The 25,045-nt window shown below is 38.6% G+C and overlaps 1 protein-coding gene across 7 annotated transcripts in view; it reads right to left on the reverse strand.

Annotated features, from left to right (window-relative positions):
* MBP (myelin basic protein) overlaps window positions 1–25,045 on the reverse strand; it is a 110,739-nt gene that overhangs the window by 62,798 nt on the left and 22,896 nt on the right. For all 7 annotated transcript variants that reach the window (XM_088052984.1, XM_088052954.1, XM_014254920.2 and 4 more), the window contains exon 2: window positions 22,276–22,349. In XM_088052984.1, coding sequence (XP_087909110.1) covers window positions 22,276–22,326 — 51 coding nt within the window. In that variant the 5' untranslated portion in view covers window positions 22,327–22,349. The remainder of the gene's footprint in view (window positions 1–22,275; window positions 22,350–25,045) is intronic.

Here is a 25,045-nt window from a genome sequence, read left to right on the forward strand (position 1 = left end):
GGTTCATCAAACACAAGGATGGATGTCTGCAGTAACCCAGGAACAGGGGGATACTAAGAGTGTGTTAGATAAATAAAAGAAAAATAAAAAGAAACCCGGTTAAATCCTCTTTACCTTCTTCCATTATCTCAAAGGTATTTTGAGTGAAATATCTTATGAAATGAAAGCTGTCACAGAGCATCTCAAAAATATTCAGGGAAAAAGTGTCAAACTTAAGAGCAGTAAACAACTATTAGAGATGAACCTTTCTGCTGAATTACCAGCAAAATATCTTTTCTCATCCCCTAGGTGTGAAAATGTTCTGGCTTTTGCAGTACTCCAGTTGACAATGGACAGGTATTTTTGACAAACCCCAACACAGCTGCTATCCCGACTCTGCAGCTGGCATTAACATTGTTAAGAGAAAACACACAAGGTTCCCCTTGTCAAGATAAATTGTTGACTCCACCAGCCTGCAGGAGCGGAGTGGAACATGTGACTGTGGGGGCTACAAAGAACTGAAACACAACTGTGCCAAGTAAATAAGCACAGCAGGAACTCAGCACCTAGCACAAGAGGTTAGCTCTGCCCAGTTCCCCAGCAGCAAACCAGGCTGCAGAGAAGCCAGAATTTCACTTCTGGTATTTTATTCCTAATTCCATTACGTGCATGAACCAGTGCAAAATAATTACACAGAATATGTGTCTGGGTCATTTCCTCAACACGGATGCAGACTGGCTTTCTTGAATAATAAAAATATCTTTTTAGTGCTTTCTGTAAGGTTACAGAAAAAAGACAAAAACAGTAGACAGCTTTAGAACACTTTCTTGCTGTCCTACTCACAGTGGGGAAGAGATAGAACAGATTAATTCAAATCCCCTTTGAGCTTAATGAGTCTGAAACACACTCTGAAACAATTGCTAGTGCACAACAAACATGAACTTTCAACTTCTTGAATTTAATTTTCACTTCCAAGTGTCTAGCTCATGAGGAAAGAAAGCTCAAATGCAGCTATGTAAAAAGCATTCAAAAACATTTAAAATTACATCCCTTCAACTCCCTAGAAACTACTAAGACATTTTCAGCATTTAAAAAGCAAGATTTATTTTATTTTATTTGCCAAGAATTAAAAGAAGAATCAAATTTAACATCAAGCAGTTAATTTTAGAAGGGCAATTTTTCAGCACACTTGAAAATGCTTTAGATCACTTGGCAGTCTCTAGCCTCATGAAGTATATTTCGAGGCCAAAGCTAAGAAAAATTATACATACAAGTTGCCTGATGCTAAAATACGTTACATTTCCCTGCAGGATTTGCAGGTTCAAAGAAAATTCTGAACACAGTACTTATCAATGTTTCTGAACCGTGATAAAGGAAAATTAAAAGATGTTTCTCAAATTTTGTAGAAAAAGGTCTGGTGGGTTGTTAAGAAGAAGACACTTTTGCCTTTCCAAAGTGGCAAGGTATTTTGACACAGACATTTCAGCTCATCATTGGTGTGCCCTCCTGCCAAGATCCCAACTTTGTCCCATCTCCAAGGAATGTCCCTCCAGACCATACCTACAAGCTGGGCTGCTCCCAAAACTTTTTGGGCCCTCAAGGAACTGGACAAGGGGCGAAAGAGGGACTAAAAATAATCCATTTTAGTAACATGATGGGGGAAAAGGGGAGGAAATGGAGCCAAACTGGCTCTTGGGTCCAATCCACCAGAAAGCTGCTCCCTCACTCCCGTATGGGAAAAGGTTTGCTATGTAGCATTTGGTTAAGGGGGAAGCTCCCATGACCCTGCCACCATAGAAAACAAGGCTTTGGTGTGCACATACCTGTCTATCCACCCAAGACAGAAAATTGCAGAAAATTACTTTTCCTTTTCCCTGTTTGATTTAAATAGGACAAGGTCAAATGCGTGATCTTGAAAGAAAATGAGTTTTACTGCTCCGTGCTCCCGCAAAGTGCATAGGTCCTCTGTGTAGTGTAAATAACTGCACAAACACCACTTAGAAAAAAATGCTTTAAAACATCAAGACTTACAGGGTTGATATTTACAAAATAATCAGCACAACTGGCTTCTTCAAAATGTAAATAATGATTTCTTTTCAGATAAGAGTTTTGAAATGCAGCTGGCCCGGAAGCAAGGGTTGTTCTCTTAGTTAAGGGAAACTGATAAAGGCACGAAACAGTTTGTATAATTGCAAAATAGTGGTATGACATCTTTTAACTCCCACATAAGTAAATTTTAAAAAACATCAAGTATACAATATGTGAAGATAAGGAAAGACATTGATCATGTTATCAAGGATCACTTTATCAATATACTACTGTGTCAAAAATAGCCCCCCACTATAGAACCATATTAAAAACAAGGAAAGAAAAGAAAACTCTTTAAAAAATCATTACAAATATTAAAATACTAAGTTTTATCAAAAGTTTGAGTCTAATGCAGACTCACCAGGAAAGTTAAGACACTAGGCAAAACTGAGTATTTTCTTGATAGTTCATGGAACCATCCTCTGCCTTCAGCCTTGTTACATTTTTTCCAAGGTTCTTCTTGTCTGCATTACCCTGTGCCCTTCATTTTCCAACCCAATTCCATCACTTCCTCACTTGTCTGTGGGCTGTCATCTCTTTCTCCCTTATTTTTCCTAGTTTCCTCACCAGATTGGCTAGGCTGTTGAAGATGCTTTTGCCTGATTTAGTCAATTCAGGTAGATTCAATCACTTCTGAGCAGCCCTTGACCCTCAGAAAGTGTCTCCATGATTGTAAAAGCCAAATGCCTGTTGTCAACATCAGCTGTACAACCAGCTGTCAACCTCTAGGATCCATTCACCTCTTTCCAAGCCCTATGCCCTGCCTGGGAGCACCAGGGAGAAAACCTTGGCTCCTGTGCCCTTGTTCCTCAGACCCCGAGCCATACCATCAGTCTCAGGATCCCCCTACCAGCATCAAGGCTGCCCACGTATCAAGGAAGAGAAGCAGTAGGGGTAATAGCCCTAGGATTTCACAAGCCCCACGAGCCTCACCACAACACCATGAACCCAAATCTCTTTCCTAGAAGAGAAAATACATGAGATGGAAAGACAGCATGCACAGAAATGTAGTTGTACCTAATTACCTAATCACATAATTACCTTGGATATTGATAATATTGATAAAAAGACAGGAAAGAGGGACCATTAATTTTTAGAACCACATTAAAGCCCCTCAAGGAGTCTGTTTCTTAACATGAGTAAAGACCAGAAGTTGCCTCCCCTTTTCATACCTCACCAAAGACAATTGAGACAACTTATTACAATAAGTTTCTCAGCAATATTAGTCACCTTTGCAAATATTTTTCATAAATAATTTTAAGAGATAGACCTCACCCATAAACTCTCAGCAACTTCAATTCTCACACAAGTCAACCAGCCAGAAGCAACAGAATGATAAATGCTAATTTTTGACTTTAAAATCATCTTGCAGGAACAGCTGCCTCTTCAGAAAGCCACAATAACATCCCAAGGATTTGTTCATCTATGTCCAACTATAGGCCCAAACAGGGCTGACCTGTCTTTCAGCAATCCACTGTAAGACTTTGAAGTATAAATCAATTGCTAACTCATAGACAGCTGTCAATGGTACATAAATAAAACTAGAACACAGAGAAATAACCCAAGAGATATTTCCTAAGAGACACAGAATATACACTGAAATGTATGCAATACTTACCTGAATATTTTTAAAGAGGAATTTCAGAGCACCTATTAAAATTAATTTACAATTTTGCTTAAGACACTTGAAGAAAGCACAATGAGGATCCTTTCCTCATTTTTCCTAGTTACCTTAACAACCACAAAATGCAAAATCGAAAGAGGAGATTAACTGATTTCAGAAATATTCTAGCTGTCAGTCATTTTTCAAGAAACTGTCTAAACTGAACCAGAAAAAGTGTCATAAAGTAAATAACTGAAAACAATGCACCTAATTAACACTAAAGCAATAGAACCCAAGGCAGGAGAATGTAAAAAAAAATCTAACCAAAACCAATCCACTCCAACAAGAGAGAAATTCCACAGCAACAGAGCAACAAATCCCCCAGATTCTCACAACACAAATAGAAACTGCTCCCATTCACTGCTTGCTTTGACTTCTTCGTCCTTTATCAGGAGCAGAGGAGCAGAACCCTTACTGGCATGATAATTTCCCTTTCACAGTGTTCATATGCACTAGACGTGATAGAGCAGCTTTGGTGGGCACCAGGAATCCAGCCAGGGTCAACCCACCACATTTTCTGAAAACAAACAAGAGAACAATGCTTCTCTCCATGCTTTTAGCCAACACAGAGGCATTCTCACAAAAACTACTGTGCAGAGTTACAACTGCACCAATATTAGAAGAAAAATTGGCCATTGTAACACATGTATGAAGCTGCACACTGAAATACTAACCTACATATTCAACAGGTGAACTTTCCCATTTCAGAAGGGAATAATGAAGTCTAAGGGCAAAATATTTTGGAAATAAGTACAACAAACCCAATTGTTTACCCAAACATGTGCAGAGAGAGATGACATTTTAATTGTTTATTTTCAGCCTGTTTAAAATGTCTAAATTAGCATTCAAATTGTAATGACCTCTCTGAGGAGGAAAACAACAAATCCTGAAGATCTGGATGTTCATGAATGGCAGAAACCAATTCCATTAGCTGGCCCAAAACTGGTATACTGAAAACTCAGTCAGAGCATGTGATCACACTGGGGCTTCCAGGCATTTTAAGGCTGTCACTCAGAGCCTGACCTCATCAGGTTCTGGCTACCAGGCCACCAACTAGTTTGTTATACCAGTTGCACTAACACCTCCAGATTTTGGTGCCCTCCCCTGGAGCACACTGATAATCTAACACAAGCCCAGATTGTAACATGCAGTGGGTATGTCAGATCAATGCTTTTCCAAAATTCCATAAAACAATGTGGTGAGTTTGCAGAAGATATTGGTGATTTCACATGCAAGGAGCACAGCTAAAATGTTACATTTCCCCACACATATCATTAATTTAACATGTTCCTGACTTTCAGAAATAGTCATCTCAAGTTAACTATTGCTGCTTACCACACTGAATTCGTGGTAAGACAAACCTTGAGAGCCCAAGGAAATGACTCACTCAGATCTCACACTCAGTGCTTCTTCAGTCCCAGGTGACACCTGATTCATCTGCAAACACCTACTATTACTCACCTGGAACTAGGGAGGGTTTTCCTGTGGAGTTAATTGCTGCCATTTCTGTACACCATAAAAAAAGGACTGTGGTCAGTAAGCATCTATCCAAAATGTCTTCAGAGGGCCAATATGATAAGATAAATTCTCCATAACATAAATGGTTCATAAGCCTGTTCTCATACCTTTTGCAAAGCATGGGCAGCTAATCTATTAACTGAGTAAGAGAGACCCCATCTGTACAATATACAATCCTGTTCTTCAGGAACACTTCCTGTTTTGTTGCAGGGACAGTATTGTTTTAAACAGCTGCAGCTACCACTTTGCAAATATATAAAGTCAAACAAAGAAACTAAACCTGAGAAAGATCAAGCAATATAAATCTCATACAGACTGAGAGCTAAATGTCCAATTTATCGAATACCAGTGTAAATAAGCATCGGAAGTGATGACACTGAAACACTGATGTGCGTGTATAGACAGGAGAAATTGTTAAAACCAGAAATACAATTTGTGAGCAGCCAGTTTACCACTCAGTGAGCCAAGAACCAAACAGAAACTGTCATTTTAAAAGATCACAGAATCATTCAATATGCTGAGTTGGAAGTGACCCACAAAGATCATCACATCCAAATCCTGGCCCAGAGTCACACCATGTGCCTGAGACCATTGTCCAAACACCCCCTGTACTCTCAGCCTTGGTGCTGTGACCACTTCCCTGGGGAGCCTGTTCCAGTGCCAAGACACCCTCTGGGTGAGGAACTGTTTTCTAAAATCCAACCTAAACCTCCCCTGACACAGCTTCAGACCATTACCTTGAGTCCTGTCACTGGTCACTACAGAGGTGATTCAGTTTACCACAGTTTGATTCATTAGTGTGGCTCTAGTAAGAACTCTGCATCTTCAGGAGAAATATTGCATTGAAATTCAAGAGATACATGTTAAAAATAAAAAGAAGAAAAGGTGATTTAAATAAGTTCTACTTTGCACTACTTATAGTCGTCATCTGTGCAAGCCCCAGGCTCTGGATGGGGAGCACAAAGCTCTACAACAAGCATACCTATTCACTGCCTGGGGGTATCTCCAACTCCAGGCAGGAACATTTGTTCTTTTCTCCAACTTCCACCTTTTCCTCCCTCCAGTCCCTAATTCTTAGATCTTTCCTCTTTTATAGCTATTTAACAAACAAACAAACCAACAAACAAACAAAAAACCTAATCCAAAAAACTCCACCAAACCCAAAAACAACAATCAAATAAAAACCCAACTGACAGCTCAGCCAACCAGCATTGCCTTTTTTTCTGTAACCACTCAACATTGACTTTGTACCATTACACTATACAGGCTGCTGTCAATCTGTCAAGACATGGTAACTGTGACAACTCTCCACTTTTCTAGAAAGGTTTCAAGAAATCAAGGATCATCATACAACTAGAAAGTGCACTTCTCACCTCTTTTCTCTTTTATGTGGATTTGTCCTGAAAGAAGGCCTCAATATTTCTTTTTGTCAATAATTCAGAAGTGCAGTACTTTACTGAAGGATAAGAGACTGTCAAAGGAAGGTACATTTTGTACCCAACAGAAACCTCTGCATTAACACTGAAGGAGTGATAATGCATTAGTAAAATGAGAGACATGCTTTAAACACAGCATTTCAAAAGCTTATCTGTCTTTCTTTTTTTAGATGTCATAATAGTTTTTAACAGTAATTTTTCCCCATGGATAGAAGGTGTGTGGGAACAGCCTGCTTGGATTTATCAAGGGCAAATGGTGTATGACTATCTGCCCTGATAGCGTCCTGTGATGAAATGACTGGTTTTGTGAAGGAGGGGAAAAGCATGACATCATATCCCCTGACTTCAGCATGGCCTCTGACACAGCCTCCCACAGTCTGCCACTCTACCCTTCTAGTCAAACCAAGAAGATAGTCTGGGTAGGTGGAGTACAAGGGGTGGGTAACTGGTTGGACCACCAAGCTCAGAGGATGGCAATCAACATCAGAGTCCATCTGCCGGTCAGTCAGCAGCGGCATCCCTCAGGGATCAGCACTAAGGCCAATTTCAATTGATGTCTTTATTAAAAATCCAGGTAATAATAAAATGGGGGACTGGTAAGTACACAGAGGCAGAGGTGCTCTTCAGACAGGGACCTTGACAGGCTACAGCAGTAAACAGACAAGAATCTCATGAAATCCAAGAAAGGCACATGCAGCTGAAATGGGTTAACTCCATTCACAAGGATTGGCAGGGGCCAAATGGCCTGAAAGTAGCTTTGCAGACAAGGTTCCATTTATTTTTTTGCATCCATTTTAGTTAAGTAACTATAAATGGTTGCATTACAGGTGTTTGGAACTGATGAGCAGCTCCTGAAGCGTGGCATGGCAAAGGCAGGTGCTACTGGCAAGTAGGTTTAACTCCAGTTGTCCTGAACTTGGCCATTTGAGAGAAAAGAAACACATGAGCCACTAAGGAGTAACAAGAAAAGGCTTTGGAAGAATAGATGTGTCAATTGTGTGACAATTTTTCTCCCCTTGTTATGTTTTGCCTCTTCTGTAGACTCTAAAGATACTTTGCTCAGAGTCATCACTCCCACCAGTGATGACAGCTTCCCGAGGGAAAAGCTGTGGCCAATACACCAGTTTAAAACCGCTTGGGCAGTCACAGCTGATCACAAGAGTTACAGAAAAACAGGAGCTTGACTGAACAATGAAGAATTCAGGATCAATTTCTCTCCAGAGGGAAGAGTTTCTGGCCTCAAAACCAAAATGAGTGAACTGCATGAAAGACTACAAAAACTCTCAGATACTATACTCTGTCAAACACAGCCAAAAATGCAGTCAGACAGTACTTGAGAATTATACCCCATCAAAAATGTGAAGGGACCTTACAATGCCAGAAACAGAAAACACACACACTTTTACAGAGATGGTATCACTATGTTTGGTTTATACTTGGCTTGCTGGGTTGTTGTTGTTTGTTTTTTTTTAAATTTGCATACAAAGAACAAGAAAATAAACTAAAAAACAATTGCCATGAGTAAATAAAGTATATTTTGTGCAGTTGACAAATTACAATACTTTTTTCATTATAGTGACAATGCTGGTTACTGAAGAGCCCAAGTTAATAGCATAAGATCAACCCCTGGCCATAATGCATTTCTCAGTGATCAACAAATAACACCCTTGGATTCAACTAAAATGACATCATTAAAATCCAGTAAAATAATGACTAGATATGCCTGATAGTTATTCATGACACTTTCATAAGACTAGTGTGATAGTACTTCACTATAAAAATTTGGTTTTGCCCATTTTATGTACTCTGACATAATGACATCATTAACATAAGAACTTCACTGAAATAAAGATCTCTTTAAGCCACAGTGAGCAAATCACACAACCTGATAAGCCTTATTTTTCCACTGAAGTAATTATTTACAAACATGCACACTTCTCCCTATCCTCCATTTTCAGACAGAAAGTAGCCTGGCAATAGAGAAATTTGTTCAAAGCTGTTAGACTTCATGAAAGTTCAACAAATCATCTTTATCAGCATATAAAGGTCTGGAGTTGAAAGCCCTACTGTTAGTCATACTAGGTGTGACTTAAAGGAAAGGTTGATCATTTAAGTAGAACCTTTTCCAATACAAAAGCTCATTTTCAAGGCTAGACACATGACCTTTCCCAAATGACATTTATTTTTAAAATATCCTTAGAAAAAGCAAATCCTCTATTAGACTGTGAAAAATTAGAAGCAGAGTTAATAGAAGAGACACATTTGAGACACAGCTCAAGGGAAATTTCTCCTTGTATTATCAACACTCAATCCATCCCCGACTCTTTTTGTTTTTTTGCCATTCGAACTTTCTCCCCCTGAAGGAAGGTACAAACACAAAACAAACATGTGGAACCCTTTTTATATATAGATATAAATAGAAATACACAAATATCAAACAAATATTAAAATACACAAATGCACACAAATATTTAAAATAGAACCTCCAGAGCCGTGAACTGGAGGACCACAAATATGAGAATGATAAACTCCAAGCCAACCTGAACCTGTGGGGGACTAGGTTCTTCAGCAGGATCCCTTCAAATTTTTGGTGTCTCACAGGATTCATCCCAGGATTCTCAAGTTGCTGCCTGAGGTCACCATGAGACTTCCCTCAATGATTTTTCAGCTCTCTTGGGAATCTAGAAAGGTCCCAGCTGACTGGAAGCTGGCAAATGAGGCAGACACTGATCTCTTCTCTCTGGTGATCATTGACAGGACTGAAGGGAATTACCTGATGTTTTGTCAGGGGAGGTTTAGGTTGGGTATCAGGAGAAGGCTCTTCACTTAGGCACGGGGCAGAACCAAGCCTCAGAGAGTTCAAGACATGTCTGGACAACACTTGCAGGCACATGGTGTGATATGCTTGGGAATGTCCTGTGCAGGGCCAGGAGTTGGACTCAATGGGTCCCTTCCAACTCAGAATATTCTATGATTCTACTAAATATATCTGGGTCCTTAATTACAGTGTGGTATGGAGAGGATGAGGTGGAAGGGAAAAACTGGGTTTCATCTCCTGTCTGCAGGGTCAGGCTGCAGAGACTACAGTCCCTTAAAACTACACTGTTGTTTTCCCCAGGTTTTGCTCACACTGCCCACAGCAAATCCCATTACATTAATGTGCAAAATCTATGTTAATGCAGTACTTGGCTGGGAATTTTAAGTGCACAGACGTCACACAGTTAAAGACTGCATTTCCCTCAGCAACTGTTACTTAGTAACCCTCTGCACATAAATAGACTTTTACATCACTGCATATGTGTTGTGAAGGCTAAAATCCATGCCTCGGTTCTATAGGCTGGCAGGAAGGAAAGGAGTCATGTGGGCAACTCTAAAACAAAGTTGCACCAACTATTTTCAACTGCTTCTCTAGGCAGAGAATTCAACTGGAGAGAAACCTGTGCTTAAAGAAGAAGCTATTTCCACTGCCCTTCTTACAGTGGTATTTCATCATAAAAAAGGAGCAGGTAGACCTTGGACAGACTTTCTGGTATTATTCACGTGCTGGGCAATGGAGGCTGGAAATATAAGCACAACAGACCATGCAAAGCTCTTCACCTTCTCCCCTAGAGGTAGTACAATCCTACATAGGCTATGTAGCTTCTGGGTAGAATTGGTACTGCCAGAGCCACAGTCAAAACAATACTAAAAAAAGCTGTGTGAATCAGATCCAGGACTGAACAAAACAGGTGGAGCAGGATGGTTAAAAAAAAAAATAAAAAAAAATCTTAAAATAAATTCAGATTAGAATCCATCAACTCTAAACACAAAAGCTTAAATAGCTGTATTTTATTAACATACATATTCAACCCCTTACATATATAAGCAACTTGTGACTTGACTGACAGTCTAACTCAAGCAGCTTGAATCAACATGGTACATCACTTTAGACCCAGAGACTGCCTTTTCAGCACTGAACAAAAGAGATGGCCTGCTGGAAATACCTAGACATCTTTTTCATTCAATTCCCTAACACTGCAAATAACATTATTATTACTCTGCTTAGTCCCAACCTTTGCTTCTATCACCTCCAAGCTGTAGCTTCTTAAATGATCTACTATAATAAAAGTGGATCATCTTGACAAAAAAAAAAAAAGAGTTACATGTCAGTAACAAATATATTAATTTCAAGAGGTTACAGGTAAACAATATTTGCAGTTATTAAACAAGTGAATAAATGTAAGCATATAGACAAGCAAACACACTTAATTTGCAATTCTATTTAGCAAGTTTACAAGCCCTAAAGCACTTTCCCTTAAGTGCAGCATTCAAATAATAATTTCTTACTTCTTCTGAACAATGAAAAATTGTTTTTCTAAAACAGGATTTTGAAAACTTTAGCAAACCAAAATATTCTTAACTTGCAAAATTGTTCCACTCAGCTCTTGTCCTGGTAAGAGGCAATTCAATAGATATGAAGGTTCTCCTTGCAAAATGCCAGGGAATCAATCCTTTGAAATAAGAGTTCCTACTTAAAGCTTTTTTCCCCCATCACCTTGATATTAGTAATATTGTAACAAGCAAAATAAGCCAGCTCAGATCAGCAATCTTTACTCCAGGAAAGCATTAAAAAATTTATTTCTTTTAAGAAAATAATGTTGGGCTATAAACCATTTTGAGGTTTGAAACTAACCACATTATATCATGACTAAGAGAAGTCCAGATGCTCAGAGTTCTCTCTGGAGCCCTCATTTTCTTAAGGCCACAGGACCCAGCTTGGCAGAGCAGCAGCAGAGCTGAGTGAGAGACTTGGGCCAAGTGTTACTCAGCGACTGGGACAATTAAATGGCCATCTGGCTCCCGCACAAAGACAGCAGCTCTGCACCTGTTCCACCAGCCCACGGTTTGCAGCCTAATTGGTTAAAGAAAGCCCATGGGGCAAAAACCCAGAACAACTTGTCATCTGCTGAGACCAGAGCTCAAAGCTGTGATCGAAGCCAGGGGCCCCTGCTCCTGGTGGAGCCATCTCCCTTGGGGGCTACAAGCAAGGCACGTTCAGAGGGTCCCTCCTGCTCCCTACATACAGCAGCAAGAGACATCAGCAGAAATTATCAAAGACATGCAATTCAGTTGATAGGAAGTCTATGTGTCAAGCCCTACAGGCTTCCAAAATGCCATAAACCCTTCATTCTCCCATAATCAGGTGACTCAATAGCTGCAATAGAGGATCACATTATTACAGTATTAACTGCATTATGCTATGGCATTATGAACTCTGCAAAATCCCAGAGGAGAATCTGATGCCTAGAAAATCTCGGCATCCCTTGCCAAAGGCAGACATATCCCTTGCTCCACTGGTTGTTCTAGAGTTGAAGCCACTGGCCAGGACACCTGTACAATCTGTTGAGAGGGTGTTAGAACGCAGAGCTCCCCATCTCAACTGAACACATCCAACGACAGAGATCTTGTGGCCTCCTTTCCCCCAGGCTCCGTAGAACTTTCATTTTTATATGGTTTTATCAATCCTCATATAGCACAGCATAATATAATAATAAATGAAAAACAATAGACAAAATGCCAGTGGAAAGGAAAATAATGCAACAGACAGAAAAGGTATATTGAAGAGACTCCTGAATGTAGTTCTGTTCCTTCCCTTTCTGAGATGACTGCAGGAAAAATGAACACATAACACTGGGGTCAAAACAAGAGGAAAACTCTCAAAGCTTAATTTTTATTAGGTATTTCACCTATTTTTTTTTTCCTTCTTGCCAATACCCTTACTTATATAGCAAGAAATTAGCAGAAGTACATATAAAGAAAAACCTTTTGCTTTGACTGTTTTTTTAAAAAAATATTGTATTGTAGAAACAAAATACCAGCATTAATTTGTCAAGTAAAAGGATCCTAAAACTAAATGCTCAGAATACATTGTCAGCACCCACAAACAAATATGCCTCACTTAAGCCAGTCTGAATGTAATGGATTACAGTGGTTCAGATCTATCTCAAATTAAATATATAATGTAGGTTTTCTCCAAACACAGATTTGATTCTGAAGGAAACTGAAGATTAGCACCCTGCCATAGGAGAAGACCTTCTCTCAGCAAGTTTCTATCAGCAAGTATCCTGCAGCACATGGCAAGTTATTTATCTCAGCACAAAAATATAACATTGTGCACAGCCTTGACCTAGAATCTCATCTCACGTGACCAAGCTCTAGAAATAATGTCAATCATCCCAAACACACAGAGTTTTCTGTGCAGTAGTGCACCAAAGACAAAAGAGTTGTTACTTTATGCAGTGGGTCTCACCTACTGTGAGTTCTGAAGCCCCTCCTAGAACATGAAGATATGTTTATTTATACTAGTGCTACAGATTTGTTAAATATACTGAAGATATTTAATTTTAAATCAGTACATATTAAATACTGAAATATATTCAATATATTTTATGATACATAAATATTTCTCAACTGTGACAGTCACTGACTTGAGATTCTGAGTCTCACATGCACCAATGTTTCATCTTCCAAGTCTCAAAAATCCAGAATTGTCTGGAATTTCAGACAAGAGTCTAAAAGAAAAAAAAAGTACTGATTATTCAGGCTTTATCACTGTGCACCGTAAGGAAAGTTTCATCTGCAGTAGAAAGCTCTGGCTTAACATTAAGAAAACATTTAGTCTGTAGTTCACAGGGAAGATCAGAATGAAAAGTCAGACTCCCCAGGGTGAAAAGCTGTCGGTCTTGCCTTTTGAAACTAATACAGGGAGCACATCTGCAGGCATGCAGGGATAGAAGCACAGGATCTTGAATACAATACTTGAATATATATACTTGCATTTATATATAAATATTTTTTTAAACATACATCTGTACTTTTTTCAATACAGACATGTGCATGCTCACATATATGTGCACAAAAGGAACAGAAGTGGGATTTAAAGTTTTTGCACAGTTCCACTTCACACTGACAAATTTTAGCCACATTTCCCCAAAAGGACTACACAGAAGTTCTTGCATTTGCTGCATATAACAAATTCTTTAACAGGTACAAATGCAAAAATTGAAGACAACTTCATGACAGAACAGTATAAAAGTAGCAATGATAGCTGGTCACAAAAAGAACAGAATATTGCTTTGATTTTCAGCTTTCAAATATTGACAGTGGCACTACTGGATTGATTTATAAAACAATGTACTGTGGTAGGCTTGGAAGGTTGCACAAAGTCATATTCTAACATGAAGAGAGAGAACTGGCTTGAAGAGAAAGTAATTATTCCAGGGGATATGTGTTATCAAAAAGGTGCAAATTTTCTCCGTTTTATTCTACAGTGTTCACACCTTCCTGATTGTACTGCCTGTTAGCTGGCCATCTCCTCACTGTTTCTGAGCATTGTTGGCAACTAAATATTATTTCTAATACCTCAGAAAAATCAAAGCAATGCGTTTTGACTGCGTCAGAGGTACTGGAAGAAAGCAGAATGCAGAAGAAACTGGGTGAAAGAAGTAGAAGGAAGATAAAGGAAGGAGCCAGATGGATAAGTTAGCTGTGACCACAAAACCAAAGCAAGAAAAACCCCAAATGACTCAGATTTCAACATCACAGTCTCAATTGTTTTTTAATCAAAATGTCTCCAGTATATTGGTATTTCCACAATTCATCTGAAAATGTCCGCGCCACCAGTGAATCCGTTCCTGAAACTCTTACACTGAACAGGAGAATCTGAGGACCCAAAACCAGTGACTATTGTTTTGCTAAGTACCTGTTTGAAGATGTATCTCATTGGTGACAGACTTGCTAAGAATTCTGAGTCAAGAGACCAGACCAGGGTCTTTTCAATGTTTTTTGAGCTGCCTAGAGTTCCAAGCAAGCTGAGTGCCCTCAAGCCTTCCTAAATTCAGCTTTCAATTCTAAGTCCAGCCACACACTTTCAATTCTAAGACCAGCCCTGAACACCAGGCTGTGGCACTGTGAAAAAAACACAAGATTTCCATTATTGCCTCTTTTTGATTGCAACTCAGAAGTCCCCCAAATCATCCAAGGTAACTGGCATGTATCTTGTGACTTTCAGCTCTATGCAAATTTTGATATCTCTATGGCCACATCCACTGGATGTTGCACTGAAAGATCAGATTGTTTATAAGAGTGAATCTTATCTCAGCAATCAAGAGTAACATCACATTATTCTGCTTAAAACTTTTTCAATTTCCTTTCACAAAAAACAATTTTTTTTCTCTCCCAGAAAATGCTACCAAAGTATTTCCATCAACTTAAAGCAGACAGCCTGAAAAAGTTAAATAAAAGGAAAAAGCATTCTGTGGCATTTCTGCTCAAAGTGGAAAAATCAATTTCTGAACTGTAGCTGCAGACAAGTTAAATGTATTCACTGTACAAATAGCTCCAATTACCCAATAAATTCAACTTCTGAAGTGCAAAAAGCAGTTACTGTCAGCAATACTTTGTATGGGAAAGCCCTACAATTTTGCTCCTTCCAATGTCTGTTACACACTTGCTGAATTTACAAATGAGAGCAAAAATTCAACTCAGCTTAATGTGGAACCCCTCTTTTCTCACAGCAGATTACTTAGCATCAGAGCTGAGAGTGTTTTGACTTTGTACTGAGGCGTAGTATAAAACTGTATCTTACAACTACCCTACCTGCACAGTCAGTTTCATTATCAGAAATACAATTGTGAGAAACTGAGAATTAAAATAAAATACGGCTCCAGAACTCTTCCTCACAGCTGCTGCCCAGGAGCATTGAACACCACTGAATTTGCACTAGGAGGAAAAGGATGAGAGCAAACCTTAAAATGCACTTCTAACAGGTTTTAATACTTTAGTAAGTGGATGTTTATTTTAGTACTTTAATACTTTAGTAAGTGCAGGGCAGGTTTGCCAGCCACTGTCTTAGACACTGAAGATTCCTCTGTGGCTTGACACCGGATACCCAGAGGTAAAGCTCGGCCATTTCTCTAAAAGGGAGAATACATTTCACCACAACTTATTTTACAGATATTACTTCATCTTAAGGTACCTTACACATTACTGCATAAGATTTTTTTAAGCTCTTCTCAAATACGACCAAGGTCAAAGTAACAAACCAGACTTTTCATCTGACCCAGTTCTGGACCAGGTGATACAACATTACTGCCAAGTGCTGATCCGTGACCACCACAACAGTAAAAACACAAAAGGTTACGTGAGGAAGGAAGATACTGCTCCCTTTCACGTCACTTAACTGCTTCCTCAAGGTTAAAAATATCAACAACTTTCCCTTCATTTTCATGGCATGAAGGTGCCAAAACACTGAACAACATGTTCTCAGGCTGAAGTATGGACTGATTTACTAGAAAAGTCATCTCAGCAGCTAGAACAGTTCACAGAGAGTTCACCAAGAGTGCCTACTGCACTACACCCCTGTTCTTCCAGCTCCTTGCTAATTTAAGTGGCACTGGCATTAAACTCATTTGACAGGACATTTATCTAGGTCTGCATCAAGGCTAACAAGGAGGGGACTGTAGAAAACTACCACAAAACCATGGCATCTGAAGCACAAGACCTTAAAAAAGCAGAGAGTGCACTTCCCTCTTTCAGTCAGTTCTGCAGGCTGAGGGTGGGAGAACAAAGCAAAAGACCCTCCCTCCTCCCAAGCCAAAACCACAGTGACTGCACCTCTTCCTTTTACACCCCTGCAGGCTTAACCAGCTCAAGACCCAAACCAAGAAGCACTAGGACTTAGCCATTGCATGCAAATCAGAAAAGCATACTTGCAACTGATTTCATGCAAACATTGCCCACACATTTACTCACTTTTTCAGTGAAACACAGATCTAGTGATATACTACCATGGTTATACAATTCAGGCAACTCCTTAAACATTAGCAGTGGGTGCTGTGGCAGGGCCAGAACTTGTTCCTCACTTACACCTGCCTTGCTTCTCACCTTTTCACTTTTCCACCTATTCCTTGCACAGCAGAACACTGTACCTTCAATAGCCTTCACATGCAACGAAGAGAAACATGGAAGTGTAGGAGCATCAGCTTCAATTCAGGGACAATTTATCTTCCGTACAAAATTTCGATGAGCTTGCCATACTTTAGACATGAGAAAGATTAATTACTGCAGCTACAATTGACTATAATGAACTCAGCGCCCAAAGAGTTTAATGAAAAGTCAAGTACTGAAACACATTACTTGGATTTAGACACAAGTTGCTCCTTTAAACTTCATAGTAAAACTATTTGCCCACTAAAACATTAACACAGACTTCTGATACCATACTGAATGCTGGTTTTTAAGGTTAATTTTTGAGGACAGATGTCACAGCTACTTCATGCTTGGCATTCTCAGAGGTATCAAACAGTAAAGCCATTTCTGTATCACTATGAAATCATCTCACCAGCAGAAACACGTTAGTGCCTTAAGGCTCCACTCAATGTCTCCAAGCACTACTATTAATACAGAATGACATTGCATCTGTCCCAACAAACCATCCAGTTAGACAGCACAAAGGTTAAGAAATGAAACAGGAAGACAGAGCGAGCACATGAGGATTTGCTCAAGGACAAAGTTAAGTTGATGGTAGAAAATAAGGAAAACAGACATCTATCAAATTCAACTGGTATTGCTGAACCTGACTGCCCAGAACTTCCCTTCACACCCTTGAAGAAGATCTTCCTCTTCCAAAAGCAGCAGTTCCTTGTACCAGGCAGCAGCATAACCAGACACTGGTTGGTCATAAGGACTCTACAGAGCATATCTAACTTGTAAAACTGGTGAAAATGCTCACCAAATCTCCCACAGAAAACACTGGAGCTCTCAACATTTTAAAGTTTTTTTCTCTTTTTCACTTGCCTTCAGAAAACATACTGGCTCAAGGGGGAGTGTTTTAATCAATCCATCAAAATGCAAAGAACATGCCATAATAGTTCCTGTGCTCTTTATTGCTTTACAGAAAAGAGCAAAACTCTGAGAAAACACACAATTCCATTGGAAAACAAAAATAGCACTATACAACTTTGCTGGGGGGAAAAAAGTGAAAAGGCTTCATGATAAATTTTGTACAGTAATAGGACTTTCTTTTTTTGTTCACTTTTTACAGAAAAGTGTACCCCAGACTTCAAAATCTGTACAGTCTGTATGTCACATGTCTCAAATTGTACATACTAAAAAATAATAAACTTTTATCTTACAAAAATAACACTTCAGAGCAATTAACTAAGCAAGTATTTTGTCTGTTGGTTTTTTTCCTTTTCTGATAATTTATGATGCATACCAAGAGGAAGCACCTGGTGAAAACCACACATACAGCTCAAGTCTGTGAGCAGCCCAAGCCATGAGGGGTAGTGAAAGCTTTTATGATTGCAGATTGCTGAGCATATATGACAAGAACATACAAGTTCAACTACCATCATATGCCAGTCATCTTAAGAATTTCAACTCCCTTTCACCAGGAAGAGACAGAAAATTACCAGACTGCAACCTTTAGACAGGGTGGAAATTTCAAAACATTAGCAAGGCAACAGGGGAAAAAAGGAGGAGAGAAAATAGAATCTCCTCTAAAGCAGCACAGAAACCATCTGATTTACAGATACATGCCCACTGAAGCAATTTAGCTTGAACTAGTTAAACTGAGGTCTCCTTAAACACTGAGAACCAGTCTGTTTATTAAAGTTATATCAAATCAACCACTGCAAAACACATTATAGATAGAATCTATGTACATAAGACAGGGCAATTAAAGGCAAGATTTTTCACAAGTTCATTACCCAGCAAGACTTGGTCATTATTAACAGATTATTTTTAGTTCAAAGAAAACATTAAATTGCAGACTGAATGCCTATTCATCATTATGTCTGTTTTCAGTTTTGGCCTGCAATTACATTCCCCGAGGCTACTCAGAGCTGGGTACCAGAAGTGGCAATTTGGTCTGGTACCTTCCTAGATTTTTTACAGCACACCCCAATTACATGAAGGACATGAACTAGGTAGATAACCCAGCATTTCCCATAATCTAACATATCCCAGTCCTGTATAAATTTCTTGGGCAATCCCTTGACACGGTAGTGCAGTGGGTTTTGATCTTTCATTATAGGTCACGAGCTTGGTTTCCAGCTCCCCACAGTACTATTATGTGACCATGGAAACCAGGCTACTTGGACCAGGTGCATTTGGAGGTTGTGGAATATGTGGGACAATGCCAGAAACATTCCTTCCAAACCCCTCTTCCAGAACAATCAGTGACACTAACGGCCAGATTTGACAGATGGCAAGTTCAAAGATTTTTGGGATGGCAACAGTGTGCTGTGCAGAATTCTCTAAAGAGGAGTAGCAGAGACCTGTGCTGTTCTAACACAGGCAGTTTTAGTCACTGCAAAGGAGCTGTGGCACTTCATGGCCTAATGATGACAAATTAGGACACACCAACTAGAACGCTGAACCAGCAAAACTCCACTATCTGTTCTTTTTACTCCTCTACATTTAGCTCTATGAGAAGTTAAGGGAACTCAGGGCAAGAAACTCAGGACAGCCCATTCTTTTTGTTATTGCTGTTCTTAGATATATTTATGTTAAGTTCAAACTCAATTTATTAACACTAAAAACAAAGTAAACAAAATAAATACTTAAACATTTACTAACACATTAAGCAGATGCAAAGTCTAGTATCATTCAAAGTAAAAAGAAAAGAAAGAATGCTGGGTTCATTGATGAACTTTTTTGTATCTTACAAAACTAAAAAAATGCAGATCCACTAAACATACAAGAAAGAAATCCTGCAGAAATTAGGTGGTGCATGCTATTGCTGTGATTAAACCAGAAGGGTTCTGTAAATACTCCTCCACATTATTTAGGTCAAATATTTTTCAAAGCATTCACTTAATTTCACAGTATCTCATTATTTATTAAATAATCACTGTAGCTTGCCATATTTATATATCAAGAAGAGAACAATATTTTGAAGGAAGTGTCACGGCATGGGAAGCCATCTTAATGTCTTCTGTAAATTTCCTAATTTGAAAGCATATTAGTGTTTTAGACATTTTAGACATTTTATAATGTAATTGCTTTCCAGAAGTCCATTTCTAATTTCATAATTCAAATGCACAAATTCACTAAAAGTAAAGTGAAGCTAGATGTCAACTCAAAAAGCCACCAAACCAAGCTCATAGTAATTAGTGGATTAAGGGACATTTACTTGACAACCAAGAGCTGTGATTGCTGCAGTTGGCAATATTCTCTTTAATGTCACTACACATAAAATAGCTTCGTGGAGAAATAGTCTGCTGGTCAAGGAACAGTACAGTGGCTGTAAATCTGATCTCAAAGGTTCAAAGAAGCTGCCTAAAATCATGTTTTTCCTTTGGACCTACTGTTTTGGGAAAGGACTTATAAACAGGCTGGAAAGTGAAAGTAATGACATTTACAAAGACCCTTGCTGAGATGTTTGTCTCTTTCATTGCAGTTCTATTACTATGAGTGAGGAGAGGCAGCTCAGCATTTCCACTGTAGTCTCTGTAAGCCTTCAGCAGGTCCAGAATATTAGTGGGAAAACAGTTCTAATCTACTGCAGTATTGAACAACAACAAAAATAACTACTTCAACTTTGGAAAAAAAAAAAAAAAGAAAAAAAACCCAAAACAAACCGGTTTGGTTAATTCAACCACTAAGAAATTTAAGGCTGCCTGAAAGAACTGAATCAAGAATGACTGACTATAAGGAATCCACAGTAGTGCTTTAATCATATATTTCCTGATTTATAATCTATGGCTTTGTAATTTTTTGTGGTATGATTACTGTTTTAGATAAAGGGAGATCTTGCACATTTCTGTGCATAAAGGGAGATTTTGATCAAGCACTGCCAATTTAAAAGTTTAGGGGGTTGGTGTGGTTTTTTGACCCTCTAGGAGGGTAAGTGAAGGACAGAAGGTATTACTACAGTAGTAAGTTCCTGCTTCACAAAACAATTTTGGTAAAGGAATTTTATTTTGATTGCAGAATCAAGTATTCTCCATGAACTGATTAGGAAAACAAAGGAATTTTAAAGAATTGCAGCAATCCATTTCCTTGTAGTTCTGTCCTACATACCAAGTGCAGACTCATGGTCACCTTACCCTCACTCACCACCACAGAATTTGCACCTTTTGCATAGGCTGTTACAATTTGAAGAATTTTTAGCTTTTTGAAGCCAGATGTGCCCCACAACTCACCCACCTGCCATCCAGATGCATCAAAAACATGTGATCCCACAGCAGGAGAGAAGATACAATGTGGTTCTTTTAACCAAATTTTATCCTCAAAGACCAAAGCAGGGGCTAATTGGTGCACTGCAGCCCATCAAGCTCTGTAAACTTAATTTATCACACCTGCAGGATCTCACATGCTTAATCAGAAAGGATCAAAATATTTGGCTAAACGTATCTGTTTGGTGCATTTGACTTTGCTACACAAGAGAGTTCTCTAAAGGGCAAGTCTGCAAGACCAGCCACTAAAAGACAGTAACTTAGGATTCATACTATTGTTTGCACTCAAACTGAAGATTGGGCCACAAAAGCATTTTTCATACTGCAAAATACTGCACCAACACAAAACAAAACCACATGTAGCCAGCTGTCCTCTGTTCCTGCTGCTTTCTCCCTACTCCTTCCAGTGTGACTATGCATTTTCCTAAAGGAAATTGCAAGGGATTAAAAACTCTATGAGTTCTAGTTTGTATATCTTTTGGGGATAACTGCTTATCTGCCACAGCAAAGCAAAATACCCACATTGCTCCAGATAGAGCCCAGAACTATCTGTTTACATCTTATGTCCGATACAAAGGGCAATAGCTTTATGCATTGTGGGCTTACACTGTAAACTGTTATTTTAGGATGAGGATGTGTGGAGGGAAGATAGCAATAGCTGGCAACAAGCAGTGTTTTGGGTTTTTTTACATATAAATATATATAGAAAGATGCTCTGTTTTAAGATGTGTGAAATCTCTTTTGGTACAACATAGAAAAACAAATAAACAAGATATTATCACAAGGCAAACAGAATACCAACTTATGTGCAGAAGACACAACAGTGTCAGCAGATGCTTAGAAATCAAGTACTAACTTTTAATGAAGATTTTGACAGTTCTCATATTTTTTTTCCCCTAGGGAGGAGATCTTTAAAGCTGTATCTCCTTGAATTGACAATCTTGTCCTTTAAAATCCTCTTGCTTTACCTATTTCTTCATAGTGTCTTTCTTATGGATGAAGCCAATTTTATTGCCCAAATGAAAAACTGTCAACACACACAACATAACTCTGCTCACTGAGCCTTAAAAAATTCTGCAGTATCATGATTCAAAGTCCCTTTCATTCATTTCCACCATGACTGAGAAGATTATTATCAGCTATGGATCGAACATCACATTTCTCACTAAATCCAGCACAACAAAGTCTTCATTTGGCCACATCCAATCTCATCTCACTCTTTTTCAAAAACGTGGTCATTTTACAGTGTAAACTACAAAACAGTAATGATAACAGTGATCTGGCAAATAACTACTTCCTAAAAATCCCCTGCATATCACAGAATACGTATTTCCCAAGTGGCTCTCTCTCTTCAATTTTATGCACTCACCTTGGTTGACTTCTCAGTGCTATGCTCTCGTTTTCCTACATGGTTCCCCATGATGGATCACCAAATGTTAAATTCTGAAAAGACAAAAACAAAACAACATTTTTGAAACCAATACATTTGTAAAGAAATACAAATTAATTTTTAATATGACACATAACAAATAAATTTTTCACATACAATGAGAATTTTTACAAACCAAGGTAAGATTGTGAAAGATCCTAAGGAAAAAAAAAAACCCAAACATGCTTTTCTGGTCTATTTTGCACATTTATGCAATATCAGAAAGCTTTCCTACTTCTATTAAAAAAAAAAAAGACATAAAAGAGAAGGAAAAAGATAAAATGTTCTTTTTGAAATTTGCACATAAAACAAAACTAGATTAGAAATTAGGCAGAGGGCCTGTCTTTCAATATTAGGTTTCAACAACAAACATTGTAGTACCTATCAAACAAGTTGTGACTATAAACTTCAGTAAAAGTTCAAGTAGGTTCTTTTGAATCCACATTTACCATTATATAAACAGCAGTTAGTGAAAACAGCACCACACTAATTGCTATCAATTTGCTGAGGAGGTTTAGAACATGTGAATTGTTTACAGCTCCCACTTTCATGACGAGCACATAAGAAAGTAATGCCAACTCTCTATTTTCTGGTTCATCCTGTTGTATCTCAGCTCTAACAGAGCTTATGTAGGTTAAACCACAACACTCAAATTTCAGCTTTTAGAGCACACTTGTGGTTGTGCCACATATTTCTTGCCATAGGAGCGGGTGTCTGTATAGGAGCTTACATCTGCTGCCTTGAGGTGATTTGAATGCAGTGCATCCCAGCATTTTAAGTCATGAAACTTAAAATTACATGCATTTCTTAAAATTACAGGCATGAAGGAAAGCAATAGGCTATAGAAACTCATCTATTGTTATAACCCCAGCTACACACACTGATTTGTGTACAAAAGGATTCTAAAGACAGATTTTGCTTTTGACAGAGTACACATCTGTGATGGACAGTCTTAAGTAATCAACCTTATTTTGCATCTCTGCTTTTGGAGAGACTGATAGATTTATTTACACACACCATCCCACCTAACTCCCAGCAATAAATTTCAAATTTTGAGATGAGTGCTCATCTGGCAATTCACTCTATCTGCTTTAAGTTCCATGTTATCATTGCACCCAATTAAATAATTCCTCACAAAAATCCATACCCAAGGTCTCTCAAAATAAAATTTAAAATAAAATTCTCTCAAAATAAAAATTAAAAGACATCCAAACTCAGTAAAAGCACTCAAGATAGAATTTATTGCTAAACTGGAAACAGATTTTTTTTTTAAAGAGCACTATCTATTACGTGCAAGATAAAAAAATCAAAAACAAAAACACCCTGTATTTTCCAACTGTGAGATCAGCACAACAAATTCACCCATTTCTGACACTCTAAAATTTTTCAAGGAAAAGTACAAATAAATTCATATACACTGGGTCTCAGACCTGAACTTCCTCAAACTGACCTTTGCTCTACAAATTACGAGCAGCAGCTCATTCCTCATCACCTGCTTCCCAACATAAGGAAACCTGAGTGAAGCACAAAACTGTAAGAGATGTCTACAGCAGAATATAAAGGCAAATGTTCTATGTGTTTTTCTTCCACCCATTTATCAAAAAATTAATTATCAAATCTGGTCTATAACACACATATGTCTGAGTACACAGATGATGAAGCCAACATAAAACTTGCAGACCAGATCTGTGATCCTGTCCTCCTGCCTGCCATCAGCCTCTCTTCATGTCTTTGGAACAACGCTCCAGGAACAACCAAAAAACACTCAAAAAATACTGTACCCATAAAACACTCAAAATTAGATTTTAACTTCCTTTTTTCATGCATAAATGAATGCAGATGCTTGACCTGAAGAGAAGTTAGTTACAGGTAACTGCTATTAATTCCTCACGTAGTAATAAAACTACTTTTCAGCCAAAGGGATGAGAGCAGCCAGCCACTAGCAAGGGTAATCTAAATGTTACAGATTTCTTCATGCTACCTCTTAAACAGTGAAATCCAAGTAATCCTTTGGCAAAGAAAGGCTTCCATGAATCTGACATGAATTATGAAATAAACTGTATACTGCCAACTGTTCTGTAGATATCTGATTAGGAAGCAAAACCACACATACACGCAAGCCTGTCTATATTAAAAACATTTATAGCAGCAAAGACTTAATCTTTCACTTCAGCCTCAAGCAGGAATCTGCCTTACTTGACTGAAAACTGAGCAGACAGGTTGTTTCCACCTCAGGATGAAAGTACACCCTGCAACACTGAGACTTAAACACTGACTTTGGCTCTTACTGTCCTGAGGGAGACCATACCGCACAGTTTCTACCTGTGCCAATCTTCACGCAATGAGTCACTAACTTCAATGGGATTTACTCATTTTACAATCTTTGTAGGGACTTGCAGCCAACTATTCCAAACATCTCAGCTGGAAAAAAGGTCATGTTTTCTTTTTAGTCACCTTCATAATGTACAGGTTGCCAGACTAAGCAGCTCTGTATGACATGAAGAAACAGCTTCTTACACTTCCTAACAATGTCCATCAACTGAACAACACTCTTTGCAGAGGAATCCCTGAATGATTCAGCAGTGATGAACAGCCACAAGAACAGTCACGGCGCTCCAAGCAATGAAGAAACAAGTACTGTGGAAATGCAATACCTTATTTGAATTTCACATGAATCACATCTAACAATAAGCTGCCAAAACAGGCCTGC

The sequence above is a fragment of the Pseudopodoces humilis genome, chromosome 1, assembly GCF_049639895.1.
Source record: "Pseudopodoces humilis isolate 2021_Gansu_Grassland_sample_001 chromosome 1, ASM4963989v1, whole genome shotgun sequence".
In the NCBI taxonomy this organism is placed as follows: Eukaryota; Metazoa; Chordata; class Aves; order Passeriformes; family Paridae; genus Pseudopodoces; species Pseudopodoces humilis.